General features: G+C 45.2%; 1 protein-coding gene across 1 annotated transcript in view; it reads left to right on the top strand.

Annotated features, from left to right (window-relative positions):
• The window catches only part of LOC134574822 (oocyte zinc finger protein XlCOF7.1-like), a 70,905-nt gene extending 52,096 nt beyond the window's left edge, over nt 1-18,809 (top strand). The window contains exons 5-8 of the mRNA XM_063433886.1: nt 13,906-13,995; nt 15,728-15,889; nt 16,003-16,081; nt 17,100-18,809. Coding sequence (XP_063289956.1) covers nt 13,906-13,995; nt 15,728-15,889; nt 16,003-16,081; nt 17,100-18,544 — 1,776 coding nt within the window. The 3' untranslated portion in view covers nt 18,545-18,809. The remainder of the gene's footprint in view (nt 1-13,905; nt 13,996-15,727; nt 15,890-16,002; nt 16,082-17,099) is intronic.
• Nucleotides 18,810-19,139: the final 330 nt, after the last annotated feature.

The following is a 19,139-nucleotide window of genomic DNA, read 5'->3' as shown; positions in this document are numbered from 1 at the left end:
GGACGAAACACAGTTTGGGAGTCAACTAACTCGGTTTATTCACAAGCAGCATATTTATACAGTTCCCCATGCAAGGGGTTTCCACACAGATCATCCAGGGGATTTCTCCCAACATGCATTGTGACTTTCCCACCAGGCGTTGCGACACGAGAGGGATACTCCCACTAAAATGGACGATTAAGTGGATTATCCCCTCGTGTAGCAAAACCGACAATTGACTCTAAAATCCATAATTCACATAATATTCGGTACTTTGGAATAATCGAACGTTCGGTAGATAGCTGGGGTCGGAGCGCACACTTTGTGAGAATACCGCTCCGATCCCAGCTGAATTGACCGAACGCCGCACATAATACATTTAAAAATGAAAGTTGGTTTAAAAGTACCGAATAAGTACGGGACATATAATGTACCGAACGCGGAACTCCCGAACGCTCTGGAAACCCAGCGGGGCTCGGATCATCGAGTAGCCGTTTTCAAGTCCAGGCTCTCGACGACCGAACACCGCTGCAGAGACAAAGGATCCAAGATGGCCGACCGCCGCATGGTCGGTAGTGGATCGACGGCCACCTAGGAGAGCCCTTAATTACCGATTGCAACAAGGTTGCAATCGGTTACTTGGTACCACACGACTTGGGAGTGTGTGGTCGACCTGGGGAGCCCGTATTCGTACGGCGAATGGCCCGAATAGCCGTGGTTTCGTCGTATGAATGCTGGTACGCTGGCAGCGTACGGCTGCCAGCGTGCGAACGGCCATAGCACAATACATACACATTTAACGGAACACATCATACAGTCAGCCTACGGACAACCTATACTGCATATAGTCCAGAAGTGGCTAGATTTGCCACAATGCTCCCCCAGAACCAAGCCGGCATACACAGTCTGATCCCAACGGATCGGCTTGGGGATGTCCGGGAGAGTACTCACAGATCACTTTTCGAGTTCAGTCTGTCTGGATAACCCGTCAGCGTTACCGTTTTGTTTTCCGGCCGATAGTGAATGGTAAAGTCAAAGGGCTGCAGCGCCAAACTCCAGCGCAGCAGCCGGGCATTGTCCCCAGATACACGGTTCAGCCACACTAACGGGTTGTGATCTGTGAGTAAGGAAAAAGGTTGTCCGTACAAATATGGCTGTAACTTTTTGAGGGCCCACACCACGGCCAGGCATTCTTTCTCGATGGCAGCGTAGCTCACTTCACGCGGTAGTAACTTGCGGCTTAGGTAAGCTACGGGGTGTTCTCCGCCATCGGCTCCCACTTGGCTCAGTACTGCTCCCAATCCAAACATTGAAGCGTCTGTGTGAACAAGAAATCTTTTAGTTGGATCAGGAGCAGTCAACACAGGAGCATTAGTTAGAGCCGTTTTGAGTTGCTGGAATGCCTGCTCACACTCTGGGGCCCAGACAACCTGTCGGGGAAGGTTCTTTTTAGTCAAGTCCGTCAGGGGTTTGGCCAGGGTGCTATAGTCTGGAACAAACTTCCGGTAGTAGCCGGCCGTCCCTAAAAACGCCAGCACCTGAGTCTTAGTCCTGGGGGTAGGCCACTTTGCTACGGCCTCAATCTTGGCTGGCTCGGGTCGCTGCTGCCCACACCCTACTCGGTGTCCCAGATACTGCACCTCAGCCATACCTATGTGGCACTTGCTAGGCTTTAACGTTAACCCAGCCTCCCCAATACGATCTAGGATCGCCCCTATGTGGTGTAGGTGGTCCTCCCAGGTCTGGCTAAAGATGGCTATGTCATCTAGATAGGCACAGGCATACTCTTGGAACCCGTCCAGTAGCCGATCTACCATCCGCTGAAAGGTAGCCGGAGCGTTTTTCATTCCGAAGGGCATGACCTTGAAATGGTACAGGCCAAACGGAGTGACAAACGCCGACTTGGGGACGGCGTCATCGGCTAGTGGAATTTGCCAGTATCCCTTACACAAATCAATGGTAGTGAGATACTGGCCCCGTGCCATCTTATCTACCAGCTCGTCTATCCTGGGCATCGGGTAGGCATCAGACACCGTTTTGTCATTTAGCCTCCGGTAGTCGACACAGAACCGAGTGGTGCCATCCTTTTTCGGTACTAGGACTACCGGCGATGCCCAGGGGCTATCGGAGGGTTCGATAACCCCTAGCTGTAACATCTCATCTAGCTCGGCTTTCATATGGGTACGGACGGATTCCGGAACCCTATATGGAGCCTGTCTCATAGGTAGCTGTCCCAGGGTGTCTACTCGGTGAGTGGCTAGCGGAGTGTAACCAGGTAAATTGGAGAAGGTAGCCCCTTTGGCTTCGATCAGCGCTTGTACCTGGGCACGCTCATGGGCGCTTAGCCGCTCCCCCAGCTGAACTCCCTGGGAGGGCTCTATCGGTGCCTCGGGTTCTAGTAGGTCAGGTAAGGGTAGGTTCTCCTGATCCTCTAAGGAGGAGGCGCAGATGGCCGTCACATCCTCGATCCTCTCATGGTAGGGTTTGAGCAGGTTCACGTGGAGCATGCGTCTCTTCCCTACCCCTGAGCAGGGGCCGATCACGTAGGTAGTGTCGCATCGCTGCTCCACTACCTGGTATGGGCCTTGCCAGATGGCCTGCAGCTTGTCTGTGCGGACAGGTTTTAAAATTAAAACCTTCTGTCCCACCTGAAAGCTGCGGTCTCGGGCTCCTCTATCGTACCAGCGTCGCTGTCGTTGCTGGGCCGCCTGGAGGTTGGTGTGTACAGCCTGAGTGAGCGCCGCCAGACGGTCCCTGAATTCCAGGACGTATGATATGATAGGGGTCTCGTTGGTAGTACTCTCTCCCTCCCAATGTTCCCTAATTAAGTTCAAGGGTCCCCGCACCCTCCTCCCAAATAGTAATTCAAACGGGGAGAATCCGGTCGACTCCTGGGGAACCTCTCTATAAGCAAAGAGTAGGTGAGGTAGAAACCTCTCCCAGTCTTTGTGGGTCTCCCCGAACGTCCGAAGCATCTGCTTCAGTGTCCCGTTGAACCTCTCACATAACCCATTGGACTGGGGGTGGTAGGCAGAATTAACTATTGGCTTAATGCCACATACCTTCCACATATGTTGAGTAACTTCGGCCGTAAACTGGGTACCTCGGTCCGAGATTATCTCTTGGGGGAACCCTACCCGGGAAAACACTTTCATTAATGCCTCCGCTACGGTCTCGGCATGTATATTAGTGAGGGCCACAGCTTCGGGGTACCTGGTGGCGTAATCCACTACAGTTAGAATGTACCTTTTGCCAGAGGGTCTGGGTTTTGGCAGGGGCCCTACGATATCTACCGCTACGCGGCTGAAGGGCTCTGCGATAATGGGTAGGGGACATAGCTTGGCCTTGTGGCGATCCCCTCGTTTACCTACTCTCTGACATACGTCGCAAGAGGTGCAATACTGGCGCACATCCTGCGAGATGCCGGGCCAGAAGAAGGCATGCGTTAAGCGGTACCGGGTACGGGTCATCCCTAGGTGTCCTGACAAGGGAATGTCATGAGCAATTCTAAGCAGCTCCTGTCTATACTTTTGCGGTACCACTAGCTGCTTGTTAGTCAGGGTGACAGACCCCCCCACATCTTTAGTCGTGACACGGTATAACAACTCCTTCTCCCAGATGTACCGCTCCCCCTCTAGCCCGGTTTGGTCTGTTTGTGCCCGGTCCCTATATACTTGGAGGGTGGGATCGGTCTGGACTTCGGTCGCAAAGGTAGTCGGGGTATCCCAGGACATGGGGGTCGGTTGGGGAGCATGGTCTCTTACCTGAGCCTCAGAGTGTACCGGTGTAGCCGTGGTGCGAGCCTGTTGCCGGGTGGTTACGGGGTGTGCCTCCTGATAGGGCGTCTGGGGAATAAAAGCGGAAGTCATTTGGCCTAAGTCATTCCCCAGCACAACATCTGCAGGTAAATTTTGCATAAGCCCTACTTCCACAGTCCCCTCTCCCACACCCCAATCCAAGTGTACTTTGGCAGTCGGTAGCCGGTATACTGCTCCCCCGGCCACCCGTACTGCCACTGACCCGCCAGTGTGGGTTGCGCCCGGGACCAAATGTGGTGCAACCAAAGTCAAAGTGGCTCCCGAATCCCTGAGCCCTTGTACCTCCTTGCCCTCTAGGGTTACTAGCTGCCGATGATGTTGTCGGTTGTCGGTGGCTCGGACCGACATTACTTCGTGGAGCACCCCTAGCGGCTCCTCAACTTGAGCGCTCAGCAATTCTTGGGTGACGGGGGCTACCTGGTAATGGTGTGCAGCAGCCCTTGGTGCCAAATTTTGTCGCACCTGATTCCAAGCCTGCCGGCTCCGGTTTTGGGTGCACTCCCGAGAAATGTGTCCCCACTGCTTGCAGGTGTGACACTGAATGTTAGCCCGGCCGTTGTATCGGGAGGGGGGTGGTGGAGTATTCAGTGCTGGCCTGTGCAGGGGTACGGTGGGGCCGGTAGGAGTAAAATTATGGGGTGGCCCGGTAATCCGAGGGAGGGCCTTATTCTGTGATCCGTGATGCCTCCGGGGATCAAAATGCTGATCCGCCAATCTAGCGGCTTCAGGTAGGGTGAGGGGTTTACGGTCTCTCACCCATTCTTGTGCGTCTGGGGACAAGCCATTAAAAAACTGCTCCAGTAGCATAAGCTGTCGTAACTCCTCCATATTAGTGGCGTTGCTGGCCTGTATCCATCCTTGCGATGCTTGATCCAGCTTGTGTGCCCACTCTGCGTGAGAATCTTTCTCCGGTTTGCGCAAGCCCCTGAACTTGCGCCGGTATGCTTCTGGGGTAATAGCATACCTTTCCAAGATCGCCCTCTTTACTTTAGGGTAATCTTTGCTGTCCTCTCGAGGTACAGCACGGTAGGCTTCAGCTGCCCTACCCGACAATTTACCGGCCAGCAGCGGTACCCATACTGCGGGTTCCAGATCGTGCAAATCGCACAGCCGCTCAAAATCCTGTAAGTACCCATCGATTTCGTCCTTTTCTTCACAAAACGCTTTAAAGGCGTGATGTGGGACTTTGGGCTTTATTTGTCCATAGGTGGAGGCAGTAACAGACTCTGCCCTAGGTGGGGTTGCTGGTGGGTTGGTTGCCAGCAGATAGTCCTGTACATCCGATATCATCACGGTCAACATTTCCAACGATACTGGTTGCGGCAGAAACTCCAACCTGGTTCGTAGCTCTTTTTGGAATGGGGTCTCTTCCTTGGCTGGTGGAGGTGTAGCGCTGCGGGCTCTGTCTCCCTCCATTAGTTCAGCGATCAGCACAGCCTTAGATTTGTTGCTGGCTATCTTGCCCCTGGCTTCCAGTAGCTCTTTTAAAGTCTGTCGTTTCAGTATGGTGTAGTCAATCTCCATACGAATTGCCCTTGCTTTCCTTGTTCGGTAGTTCCAGTTTACACGAACGCTGCTTTTTCGGCTGTAAGGTTCGGATCCCGTCGCTTGCCACCAATTGTAACGGTATGCGGTATAACCGTCCACGACATCCGTTGGTATCTTCAGGAAATCCACAGTCAGAGTAGAAAGCAAGGCAATATTCCCAATCCTCCCAATAACCGGACGAAACACAGTTTGGGAGTCAACTAACTCGGTTTATTCACAAGCAGCATATTTATACAGTTCCCCATGCAAGGGGTTTCCACACAGATCATCCAGGGGATTTCTCCCAACATGCATTGTGACTTTCCCACCAGGCGTTGCGACACGAGAGGGATACTCCCACTAAAATGGACGATTAAGTGGATTATCCCCTCGTGTAGCAAAACCGACAATTGACTCTAAAATCCATAATTCACATAATATTCGGTACTTTGGAATAATCGAACGTTCGGTAGATAGCTGGGGTCGGAGCGCACACTTTGTGAGAATACCGCTCCGATCCCAGCTGAATTGACCGAACGCCGCACATAATACATTTAAAAATGAAAGTTGGTTTAAAAGTACCGAATAGGGGCGGGGCCGGGCCGCCGAGCTGGTCGGTCGCAGGCCAGCAGAGCTCCTGCTACACCACTTAATTAATCGATTTAAAAACATGCCTATATACCGAAAAGCCGACCGACGGCTACGAAGCCTGAAGCAGGGGGACCGCTGGATCCAGGGAGAGGCTGGCTCTCCGAGCTACAGTCCCCTGGAGGGGAAATCCTCACGGACTTGCCTGAGGCCTACTCCGGTGGTGAGTGGGGCGGACGGCCGCTGCCCCACTAGCCTGCCACACAGCACCCAACCTGGAGCACAACGCTGGGCGGACTCGGCCTCGTTCCCCCCCCTATGGACCGGGGGGGTGATCCCGGTCCTCACCCCAAGGCCTTGATCGGGAAACCACGGCCGAAGCTGAGAGGTCTAACCGCTAGGCCCAAGATGGCGGGCGCCATGTGCGCAAGCGACGAAGTACAGACTAACACCTAACACAGGCGCCCGAGACTGACAAGGTGGCCCCAGCTCTCAGATGGGGCTGAGCCGAGAAGCGAGTTCACTTACCCCCGCAGTCACTTCACTCAACGAATGCAATGGCGGCATAGGAGGTAACTCGCAAACAGACGGAAAGTGCCTCTGACACGGAGACAAGCCGACCATCCGCCCCACTCCAAGCCTGTAACAGACTCACCCAGGGACCGAAAACCGGGCTCCCCTTCACGGCAGACGCCGACAATTTGATTATCGGAGAGACGAGCACACTCCCGCACAGCTACAGCCCTATGGGAACCAACGAACACCCCACAATGCAGCATGGGGGGACTGCGTCCTGATACCTGCCATGATGGACACTCACTTCTCGGCATGATCACAAGGCAGAGCGGATTTTTCAAGCTCATGGGACTCTCGCTGAGCGTGGGGTCTCTGGACCGCCAGGAAGACTGCCACCAGCAGAGGCAACAATGGTGGTCCCGGTCGGCGGGGGTGATATAAGCAATGAAGCGACTCAATTACTCATAATAAGCGATCTAGCAATGTTAAAAGTTTAATATAAATAATTGTGTATTACTAGAGAAAGCTATAAATAATTATTTACAATCGTTATTGAACTTAGATAGATTCAGAATTTATGTTATAATTTCACTTTATAATAGCGATAACAAGCATGTACCTACTCCTGTTTTTGTAACTTTAAAAAAAAAGCGACGACATCCAACATACATATTACCTTTAAGCTACTGTACCTAATCGATTGAAATACTCATTATTGCTGACCAGACTGCACCCAGCTTGATTTTGCTGATATTATTTTATGTTTCGTTTACTTGTCAACGTTAAACCATAATGTATAAAAAAAAAAAAGAAAATGTGCACTGTACATGAAGCCACACTGTTGTTCACTATTGTTTATTGATAAGATTGCACCGGCTATTGTGGCTGTGCAAATCTGTTTGTGAATCCATGCACGACATAAATAAAGAATTTATAAAAAAAAAAAAGTACCGAATAAGTACGGGACATATAATGTACCGAACGCGGAACTCCCGAACGCTCTGGAAACCCAGCGGGGCTCGGATCATCGAGTAGCCGTTTTCAAGTCCAGGCTCTCGACGACCGAACACCGCTGCAGAGACAAAGGATCCAAGATGGCCGACCGCCGCATGGTCGGTAGTGGATCGACGGCCACCTAGGAGAGCCCTTAATTACCGATTGCAACAAGGTTGCAATCGGTTACTTGGTACCACACGACTTGGGAGTGTGTGGTCGACCTGGGGAGCCCGTATTCGTACGGCGAATGGCCCGAATAGCCGTGGTTTCGTCGTATGAATGCTGGTACGCTGGCAGCGTACGGCTGCCAGCGTGCGAACGGCCATAGCACAATACATACACATTTAACGGAACACATCATACAGTCAGCCTACGGACAACCTATACTGCATATAGTCCAGAAGTGGCTAGATTTGCCACAATGGAATTTGTAAATGTGATTTCGCGGGAATGAAGTTCGCCTGTGTGAATTAACCTGTATGATTCATCAGTTTTAAGTTGTCTGTTTGATTTCGTCTGTTGGAATTTGTGATAGTGAAACATCATTTCCTGAGGAAGTGAGCGCAAGACTCACGAAACGCGTAGGATTTTGTGAATATCGATAAGTACCTACTACGCGTGTACCCTGGGGGCCACCTTATTTACACTCTGGCACTCTTGGCGCGCCTTACTGGAGAGACGCATAGGTGAAGGAAAGTTTTCCCTCGGAGCGTCATGGTTACCCCATAATTTCCAGTTAACTTTCTTGTCTTGTGCAAGACAGTAAAGAGAAATAATTTACATCTTTGAATCTTTAATCTTTAAACAAAAAACATAAGAGGAACTTATTCAGGGTATTTCATTCCATTGCACTAACTTTTATATCAACAAGAAGGGTCTACATCCCACAAAAACAAAAACATTTTTAACTACATGGGTAAATGTCAATCCCATATAAAAAGAAGTATTTAATAAAGATCAGGTTTTTACGAACACTCCCATTGGCTGTGTTGGAAATGTACTGAAATCCAGTACGAGATATACTGAGACAAAGCATGGACTACTTGCCTCAGTATTTCCCATTTGCTTGACAATAAGGTGGAGCTACCAATGTCAAGCTTGTCATTCTCCCCAGCAGTCACCAGTGACGGCTCTATGGAAATGAAGCTTTTTCTAAGAGGACTGGCAGGAAGAGATTGGTGGCACCTGCATGGAGCAGGTTCAGGTAAGTAAATATCCCTTTTCTCTGCCCCCACTGGTCATCAGACACCCTGCAGCAATCTGACTAGAGAAGTATGCAATATGTACAGAGCATGCATATATTGCAAACCCTTAATGAAAATAAATACACACACACACAGAGGAAAGCAATCCACCTATTATAGTCCTAAAGACACTTTTTTGGGACACATTAGGGTGGGTCGTGGCACACTGATTAAAAAGCATTGTTCTAAAGAGATGTTTCTTGAAAGTAAAAAAAAAAAAAAATTTGGGTACAACGAAATTTCTCTTAAAGGACCACTATAGTGCCAGGAAAACATACCTTTTTTCCTGGCACTATAGGGTCTCTAGGTCCCCCCACCCTTAGGGTCCCCCTCCCGCCAGGCTCTAGGATGAGGAAGGGGTTAAACACATACCTTACTCACCTTTTTCCTAGGGCCATGCAGGGCTTCTAGCATCTGGTACTGCCCCAACCCGCCTTACATTATTAGATTTGATGATTTTAGCCTATTCAATGCTTTCCCATAGGATACTGCGCCAATCAGCATCTCTTCATAGAGATGCATTGATTCAGTGCATTTTTATGGTGATATTGAGTGCCTCCATGCAATATTCAGTGTCTCCAGTAAGCACCTCTAGAGGCCGTCTGAGGAGTGGCCACTAGAGGTGTTCCTAGGCTGTAATGTAAACATTGGCTTTTCTCTGAGTGTTTACAGCAAAAAGCCTGCAGGGACATAATATACTCACCAGAACAACTGTATTAAAGGGAATCTATAGTGCCAGGAAAACAAAGTTGTTTTTCTGGCCCTATAGCTCCCACCATGTGGTGCAGAAATAGTGTCCCTTTAAGCCTCTAATGATGCTTGTGCCTGGTCCCCTAAATCAGTTACAGTGCTCGTGGAAAAGCTGTAGCGACGACCATAACCACATTTTAGTAAACATCAAAGAAAAGTCTCCATCAATCACCATAGAGGCTCTGTGCTCCTTAAAGTATGTCAGAATGGCTCTGCACATGGACAGCCCAAAATGGGTGGGGGTGGGAGGGGGGGGAGGGATGGTTGGTGAACCTGCTTGCAGTGCTGGGCAGTGATTTCTATCCCCCCAATAAATATAAACAGAGCTATAGCCCCTGTATCCTGCTTTCACAATCCTTTATTATGGGAGTAAAGCATATTTAGAGCTGGCTATGTATCATTACACTGTATAGCTCTACTAAGCTCCTCTACAATATCACCATAGCAACAAAGCCCAGCTCGGAAACGCCCACACTGGAAGCAGCATGATTGCAGGAGAACCCGGAAGACACTGCTCGGGAACGCTAAACCGGAAGTGAATACGTCCACTGAGGGAATGGAACGCATATGGACCGCAAACCGGAAGTGCGGTGGAAAGCCTGGGCCCCTGGATTATATGGAGTGGAACAATGCTTTAGGTTAGTGATTTTTAATACACAGCATTCTATTAATGCGGTTAGTGTGCATTACACGGGGTTATGCTTAATGTTTAGTAACTAATAATATGTTAAAGTCTGCTCTGGTTGGAGGGCTGGGGGTGCATACATTTTTGGGGAGATATGTTATGATTTCAGTTTGGGGATACACAATATCTTGGGATTGCCTCATTACATTTTTGGGTTGGATTCTAAAGTAGTGTCCTCTAACATTTAATAATGTACTGAAATATTGGTTCTTGGAATCACCCCCTTCCCTCCCTCCCCCCACCTGTCAAAATTCAAAAATGCAAATTCTGTCTTCTACTTTCCCTAATCAATAATGCCTCCTCTGTGATATTCACGCCTATTTTTTTTTTTGTCAATCTTTCTTTTATTAGAGGCAAATAAGATGGGATACATAAGAGAAATTGGGGGAAACGTTCAAATGAATTACAGTATAGGGTCAGTACAGCAAGATTAAATGACATTTCCTGAATTGCGGTGCCTCAATTTTTTTTTTTTAAATGTTTGTCGTTAAAACCTTAGTTAGAGAATACAGGCTAAGGATCATAAGATCCGGTAGGTGACATGCTAACATATTAGAGGTCCTACAGTTGGTTTTACATGTGTAGATAAGAAGCTCCCAGGTTAAAGTAACAGCGGTGGAACATTTGGTTAAATGTTATAAGTATCGATCAGTTAAATAAAATGCAGGCTATGGATCAGAAGATCCGGTTGGGAACATGTTAAAATATTAAAGGTCAAACAGTTGGTTTCACATGAGTAGACAGGAGGCTAACAATGTAAATCAAAATAGGCAGAAAAGTAGAGAACTTACAGTGCCTGACACATCACTACTCAAAAAAGGTACATTAATGCTTATAATGTGATTTGCAGAACTTGTGGTAAACTTAATAACAATATGTAGGAATGACAAGCTTTACACCCATGTTGTGGACTGAGGCTTGGGTTACAAAATAAAAATTTAGGCTGAAGGTACAGTAGTTTGCTAACTAAGTGACTGTTAAATATAACATGCCGTTAAGTCATTGCTAAAGTAAATGAGCATATTAGATTACATAAAACTTCCTCGGCATGTGACTGAACTAATGATAACTAGGCTGTAACAGATTTATTTAGCAGGAGCTGCATAGGGTTAACTGAGATTAGAGACTGCAGGGGTCTCTCAAAACGACAAGAAAATGCTCGGTTATGCAAGCTGAGTTGTCCTGCCGCCTGCAACGCTATGCAGTTCGAGTCCAGTTTAACCCACACCATCTCGGCAGAGAATGAGTGAGGGTCCCATAGTCCCCAGCAAGGCCCCAAACCTTGAAGCTTGGTCTGTAGCTGCATCTGTCTTTATCCTCTTCGGGAGTGGCCTGCTCGTGTGGTGGGGTGGTGGTGTCCGTGCTGGCGCTGAGGTGCCCCTGCCCTTTCGGTGCCCACTCCCCGGGTGTCTGTAGGTGGATTTCGTCGCCGGTGGCGTCGCTGTCGGTCCCTGATATGCTGCTGAGGTCTCGGGACTGTCCTGCGTTTTCTCGTTAAGGGGATGGTATGGGTTCCTGGTTCCCGGATCAGGTGAGTGACTAGTGTGGGGGCCGTATTTGGCGTGGCTTCTCTCGTGCATATGTGGGTCCGTGCGTTTGCCCAGACAGCCAGACGTCTGTTCAGGTCTGTGGGGTCGCTTGTCGCTGCGGATCGTGGCGGCCTTTCTGGGTGCCTGCGGAGGGTACCTGTAGTGGAGGCGTCGGGTTTTCGGACGGAGCCATGTGGCCACCAGCTTGGCAGCCAATCTGTGAGCCATTCCGCGATCGTGCAGCATTGCCCGGAGGCTCGCGCAGAGCCGATCGAGTGCCAGTAAAGGGTCCGTTGCTTGTCGGGCACGTGTGCTCCGCCTCGTGGGCCTACGATAGACGGCCATCTTGGCTTCGTCCCCGTCTAGAGCCTCCTGCAAGTGGGTTTCCAGGTCGCCAGTTTTCTGTGTGGGTCCATAGATTGCGGGTGATTGGACCGGGTTAACCCCCACCGGTCCTGGGGGGGGAGGAGAGGCCCGATACTTCAGGTGCCGCACGCTTTGATGAGTAGGGAGAGCGGCCGCCTCTCCCCTGCACCGCGTCGTGTAGGCCCCAAGCCTCCGATCTACCGATCCAGCGTTCTTTCCGGGTGTGTGGGGTATCATTCTGCTCCCCGTCTTTGGTGTCGTCGAGTAAGGTAAGTTGGGGTTCAGGGTCTGGGATTTTCCCCCCGTTTTCCGCTGTAAATCAGGACCGGGCTCGGGAGCTCATAGATTTTGCGTCTAGTCGGCTCCCCGGTCAGGCTCCGCCCCCCTATTCACGCCTATTCATCCAAACATTGGTGAGAATGCATTCTGGGGGGAAAAGAACATGTGTCCATATTTTACAAGTCAGCTTTCCACTCCTTGTTGCTTTTGTACAGCACGTATATGGTCCAACACAGACATTTGACTTATACAAACCTCTAGTTACTGATTCCCCCTAGATCTTGATGACTTGCGCCAACATTATGTCAGCACCTGGTATCTGTCCAATAGAAACTATTCTCTATTTAATTAAAACAAATGTGTGGTTTAATTAAAGGAACTCTATAGTGTAAGGAATACAAACATATATTACTAACACTATAGTGTCACAGTCCTTTGTTAGATCCACCCCACTCTTTTGCCATGTAAAATAAAATACAAGAAAAGGTTTTACTTACCCTTTTTTCAATGCTAAGACTCATTATGTCCCTCCTACAACGTCTTCCTGGAGGCATTGCTTGCTGTCCTCTTGTCATATCCAATGCTCTTTACAGAGGAACAAATGAGGCCGAGATTCACGCACATCAAATAAAATCCAATGCTTCCCTATGAGCTGCTTTTAATAACACTCAACAGCCTCATGAATGTCGATCATCCCATGACTGAGTGAAACCTGGTTATTGCAGCACGAGAGCCTCTTGTCGCTGTTAGTCACTTTCAGGAGTGTTTACCCCTTTAATCAATACATTGCCTTATACTAAGCATCAATGGTTTAAATTGATGGACTAAAAGGACAGGACCATTGCACCCATACCACTTAATTGAGATGAAGTGGTCTGGGTGTCTGTAGTGGTCCTGTAAAATAATTAAATAAATAATTGCTTCCAATTGAAGCTTAGCAAAATGGTAATTAAGTCCTTCATATAACCCAGAGACAACTTGTTTCTGTGCTGAAGTAATCCAAATTACAAAAAGTAAAAAAAAAAAAAAACTATGAAAAAACACACTTTGCCAGGACTGTCATAAGGTGGAGCCAGGATTCCCTTTTTATGTACCAGCCTTCCATAGCCTTCATTATTGCAATATTAGTCTCTAAAATCCTTCCTGGAAGCCAGTTTGAATTATTTTGTTTGTTATGCTTAAATTTCATATTCGTGTTTCACTAGTTTTTACTCACAATCACAATTTCTTTCTCCATCTTTGAAAACATAGTATCTAATTTGAGGAGATCCAGATTTCTATGATACCATAGTGAGATCGTCAGCATTGTAAGCAGACACAGTTTCACTTGTTGCACAGTTGGCCAACATGCTTTAGCATCAAAATGACCTCAATAGACTGGTAGGTAATAATATGATCTTTTAATCTATGCATGAAATGTGGGAAGTGAATGTTGTTTTTTTTATTGAAACAAGGAAGTTGAAATATCATAATTCTCTTTAAGATTCATGGAAGCTTTGTGTTCATGGTTTCTTTGTGTTCATTTTAATCATTTTAGGGACTAACAGTGAGCTATATTTCAATATGATTTGTTTACTGAAAAAAGAAACAAGATCAGTTACTGGATAATCCATTCCTTGAGCATCTAGATGACTGCAATAATGAACAAGGACAGGAATCAGAAGACTGAGAAAATCTTGCATCTCACCCTCGAGATCATCTACCTGTTGACTGGAGAGGTGGGTGATTTTGAGCATGTAACAGTGATATCACTATTACTTTGGTCACAACTTAGTAGTAGGTGGAATAAGCCACAGCTATTAGGTATTTGTCTATATAAAGAAGAAGGTATATTATATATATTATAAATTAAAGTAACACTATAGGGTCAGGAACACAAACATGTTACAATCACTATCTAGCCCTGTGGCACCTGCAATATAGTAAATTACAGTCTGCTGGTGCTGGCACTGCCCCTGATCTGCCTCCTTGGCTGACATTATCAAAAGTGATGATCTCAGCCAATCACAATTCTTTCCCAAATATGCTGATTGCCCTGGCAATCAGTATCTCCTCCTAGAGATGCATTGAACCAATGCATCTCTATGGGTAAATTTCAGTGTCTGCACACAGTTTATGGATTGGCTACTAGAGGTGTCCCTAGGTAGCAATCTCTGAAAAGGCAGTGTTTACAGCACAAATGCTGCAGGGACTGACAATACTTTAGCAGAACAACTACATTAGGCTGTTGTTCTGGTGACTATAGTGTCCCTTTAATTCCATGTTTTCCACCATATGAACATGTGTAAAGTCATCATTAGTGTTTTAGACATTTGTAAACTATGAACTGTGGAGGTTTGTAATTGGCACAATATTTAGTACTTTGCTTCATCTGTTTGTATACAAACTAAACATGTGAAGATTTTCTCTTTAATGTTTGGGAATACAGTTCAGTACCTCAAGGAACTTTTGTTAAGTTTGATAGTTTGGTAGACAATACTTTCCACCTTTAATAAATCACATAACTAATGTAAAAAGTAATTGTTGATAAGTCACTATGGCCTCAACGTAATATTTTTTTGAAAACATTTTTAAGATGATCACAACCTGTTAGAAAAACATTTTAAATGATTTTTCTACAGAAGTAACTACTTAAGACTATCTGGATTTTTGTAGATTACTTATTTAAATCATTTTTATAACAGATAGTGATTACTTGTTAGGCTTATCGAACAATGTTAAGTCCTATTTACCGTGTAATGGGATTTACACACAAACAGACTTATCATTCCCCTTTAATCCCCTTGAGAACCATGTGAAGGAGCAATGTTGGTGACTTAAACAGGACAGACTCCAATCATTATACTTGCTTTTGGTTGATGTTTTGGTATTGAGGCAATCTAGCAAAAGTTTGTTAGCATGTGTGTTAGCTATGTGATCACTATGTGGGACCATCACATGTCTCATATTATAACGACTATGCTTGCCATTGGTCTTGTTATGCTTACCTTCTCTTCCTATACAAGAGACAAAGAGGCTGTGTCCCAGCATTCCACTTATTGTCCTCAGCATTTTGTATATTCTTTGTTTATAACAGATTACATTGTTTATCACAATATTTATCCAGTACCGAACTAGTGGAGTGCTTTTTATTTTTATTCATGTAGCCTTGATGCTCAACTAGGTGCAGTTACAATACAACAATACAATAATGTGTAGTAAAGTAGCTTTTCATCTGTCTATTTGCTAGGAGTTTGTATGGATGAAATGAATTTATTTTTCAGTGAAATGTTTGTCATGGCAGGTGTTATTTTATAGGGGAGTCAGCAGAAAGCCTAACCTATCCTTTAGAGGTGGATATATGATTTATGTGGATATACAGAAGAAAATGAAAATCACGATGTAGAAATCCAAATTTGCTTGCAATCTACAATATATAGTCTTAGTTCTTAAATGCTAATTTCTGTCTAGGATTATGTGGTTGTGAAGAAGATGGACGAGAGTATCACATACAGCAGTAGGACCCACAACTCCAGCAAAATGCCTCCATCTCACTCACTGATACACGAGAGAAACAATGAGCAGAAGATCCTGAAACTGACCAATCAGATCATCCAGCTGCTGACTGGAGAGGTGAGGCTGCTGGGAATGGGACATTATACAGTAAAACCAAGGGATGTGTCTGGATGGTGACTGTATCATTGTGTGTGTCAGGTTCCTATGTCACTGTCTATTTCTCTGTTCAGGAGTGGGAGTATCTAGAAGGGCACAATGATCGCTACAATGGCACAGTGATGGAGAATCACCAGCCTCTCAGCTCACTGGGTAAGAGGAGGTTTCATCTATGAGAAGTTGGTGTGTACAGCTGTATGTTTCCTACAAGCATGCAGGATAAAAACTGCATAGTAAAACCATATGTATTATTATTAACAAAGCATCTCTTTACAATTTAAACATTTCATGAACTGCTGCTGTTGATCCAAATGAAGGCAACACACCCACACCAATTTCAGTAATTCCTAACCCTACATAAAAACACAATTACTTTTGCTTCTATAGTTGACATCTCCTATTCTTAAGTTTCACTGAGTAACTTTGTGTTTCTTTGTACAGTTCTGTTATTGAATAGATCAGCAGAGTGGTGTGTTATTAGTCTTTAAACTGTGTAGCAGAGAGTGTTGTTGTTATCATCAAATGTAGATAGTACAGATATCCCAAGCTTTGTCTAACACTTCCCACATGAGTAGTTGAAAATGTGGATCTAATTTTTAGAGGATGTCTTTACTTTGTTAAAAAAAAATTGGGGGGGGGGGGGGGGGGGGGATATTGATGTTGACGTGTTGCTAGCTTGTTGAAACATGTTGCAACTTTGGCACCATTTTCACATATAGTGTCCCCACATACTAGACCTAACTGTACATTAGGACTATGTCCATGCAATTGCTGTCTCTAAACTCTGGGTTCCATGGGGTGCTCTATTTGGTAATTCCTGACACCTTCTTCTGCCTTCTCTATTATTGAGTCCAATTATCCTCAGTATCATAATGAACTTGATGGGTGGGTTATAAGGGTAAATGTATATTGATCAGTTTTCTTTACTAGTTAATGCTACCTATTAAGGAAATAATAGAAATGTTCACCACAGAATGTTATCTTTTATACTTGTTTCTTTATAAGAGCTAAATTAACTAAATTATCCATTAAAACTTGGAATAGAAAATGCATTATTGCTGACATTTGTATTGTGATTAGATTATAATGTAACTTGCTACATAGGTCGGTCTTTTTGCCTGAACTAATTTATATTAACAAATTAACATTTTAGATGTGTATCTATTTTCAGCAGATGGTCCAGTTGGAAGACCTACTCATAAAGAATTTCATAACCCTTCTGCATCATTAGAAAATGTGTATGAAGATAAAAGTAAACTAAACAGAAATGATACAGAGAAGAGGCAGAGAAAGTATGTAAGAAATGTGGGACTGGATTCCTCTTCCACTGGAAAAGGAAATCTTATGGACATCTGTGCAGCCACTGAACATACAGAGGCTGAATGTGCATCTACTTTTATAAAGGAGGAAGCGGCCTCATCCAAAGGAAATTTAACAGAAGCTGAAAATGACAGTGCTTGTCTCATTAAGAAGGAATCAGCTCTGAGTGAAGAAGACAATCTCACAGACACTGACATTTATACACCCACAGACTATACAGAGACAGAACATACAGCTACCCATTTTAAGGAGGACGAAGACTCAAGAGACGAACACGTTAAAGACAATGACATTTATACAACCAGAGAGCACATACTATCCAAATTAACATGTATGCATATTAAGGAGGAGCCAGCTTTAAATGAAGTTGTAAATCTCACAGACACGGACAGTTATACACCCACAGAACATACACCCACAGAAGATATATCTAATCATTTCAAGGTGGAGTCTGCCTCGGGCGATGAAGAAAATCTCACAGACATTGAAATATATGCAACTACACAAGCGCTAAATGTATGGATTAGTACTGAAGATGGGGTAATGAAGAAAAAAATTAAGCCCCTAACCGTTATGAAGGGCGGTGGGTGTCATACAAAATGTAATAGTATACATGCATATCAGCAAAATACACACACTACTAGCAACTTGGATTGTATTAACCACCAGGCTATTAATACAGCTGAGAAACGTTTTTCTTGCCCTCAATGTGGTAAATGTTTTACAGATAAGTCTAATTTTGTTAAACACCAGCAGAGACATTTGCTAACGAAACCATTCTCATGTTCTGAATGTGGGAAGTGTTTTACCCGATCCACAAATCTTGCTAAGCATCAAAGGATTCACACAGGAGACAAACCATTTTCCTGCTCTCAGTGTGGCAAGTGTTTTACAGATAAATCAACCTTTGTTAAGCATCAGTGGATTCATGTTGGCAAGAAACAGTTCTCATGTTCTGAGTGTGGGAAAAGCTTTGTTTGTTCTTCATATCTTGCTAAGCATCTAAAGATTCACACAGGCGATAAACCATTTTATTGTTGTGAATGTGGGAAATCATTTAGGGGTTCCTCACAGCTTGTTATGCATCAGAGAACTCACACAGGAGAGAAACCATTCTCATGCTCAGTATGTGGGAAATGTTTTGCTGTTAAAACAAATCTGGTTACCCATCAGAAGACTCATTCAGGAATTAAACCTTTCACATGCTCTGAGTGTGGGAAAAGCTATGCTTGCAAAGCAAGTCTTGTTAAACATCAGGATATTCACCCAGTAAGAACACTGCTCTCCTGTACATAATGTGCATAATGTTTTTTTTGTTTTTCATTATTTATGTTTTTACACATATTTAAAAGTCAACTCTTAATGCCTTCTCTGTTAGCCTCTTTTGAATATTGTTTCACTCAAGTGGAAAGGATCAGGCACTATATTGCTGTATACAATAAGTAAGATCAAAATTAATTTATTATTTGGAATTTTTTTATGTGCGTGCTTTGTTTTTGTGACCTGCCAAAACTAACCATACGTCTATTTTTATTTCTTTGAAAATATGCAAACTGTTTTTGGTTAACCTATAACACAAATAAAAATATGCTACCCAAAATAAAATATCCTAATAAAACACATGGTAAATAATATTATGTTAATGTATCTTCCCTAAGTCACAACTAAAGATTTATGACTGGGTTTAGTACACTATTCTAAAATATGCATGCACACAGGTGCCTAATGGTTAGCTACCATCATGAACAAGCCTTTGTAAAGATTTGCATAGGACTGCAGAGTTCTGTCTGTTTGGAATGTCAGCATATGTGAATGCAGCTGTATGTCTTTGTTAAATGTAGGTAACTAGCAAGCCATAACCAGGTATCCATACCATCAAAACTGGTTGGGC

Source organism: Pelobates fuscus, chromosome 10 (genome assembly GCF_036172605.1).
Source record: "Pelobates fuscus isolate aPelFus1 chromosome 10, aPelFus1.pri, whole genome shotgun sequence".
In the NCBI taxonomy this organism is placed as follows: domain Eukaryota; kingdom Metazoa; phylum Chordata; class Amphibia; order Anura; family Pelobatidae; genus Pelobates; species Pelobates fuscus.
Note: the sequence above shows the minus strand (reverse complement) of the source record. Positions and strands in the feature narration are given on the sequence as shown.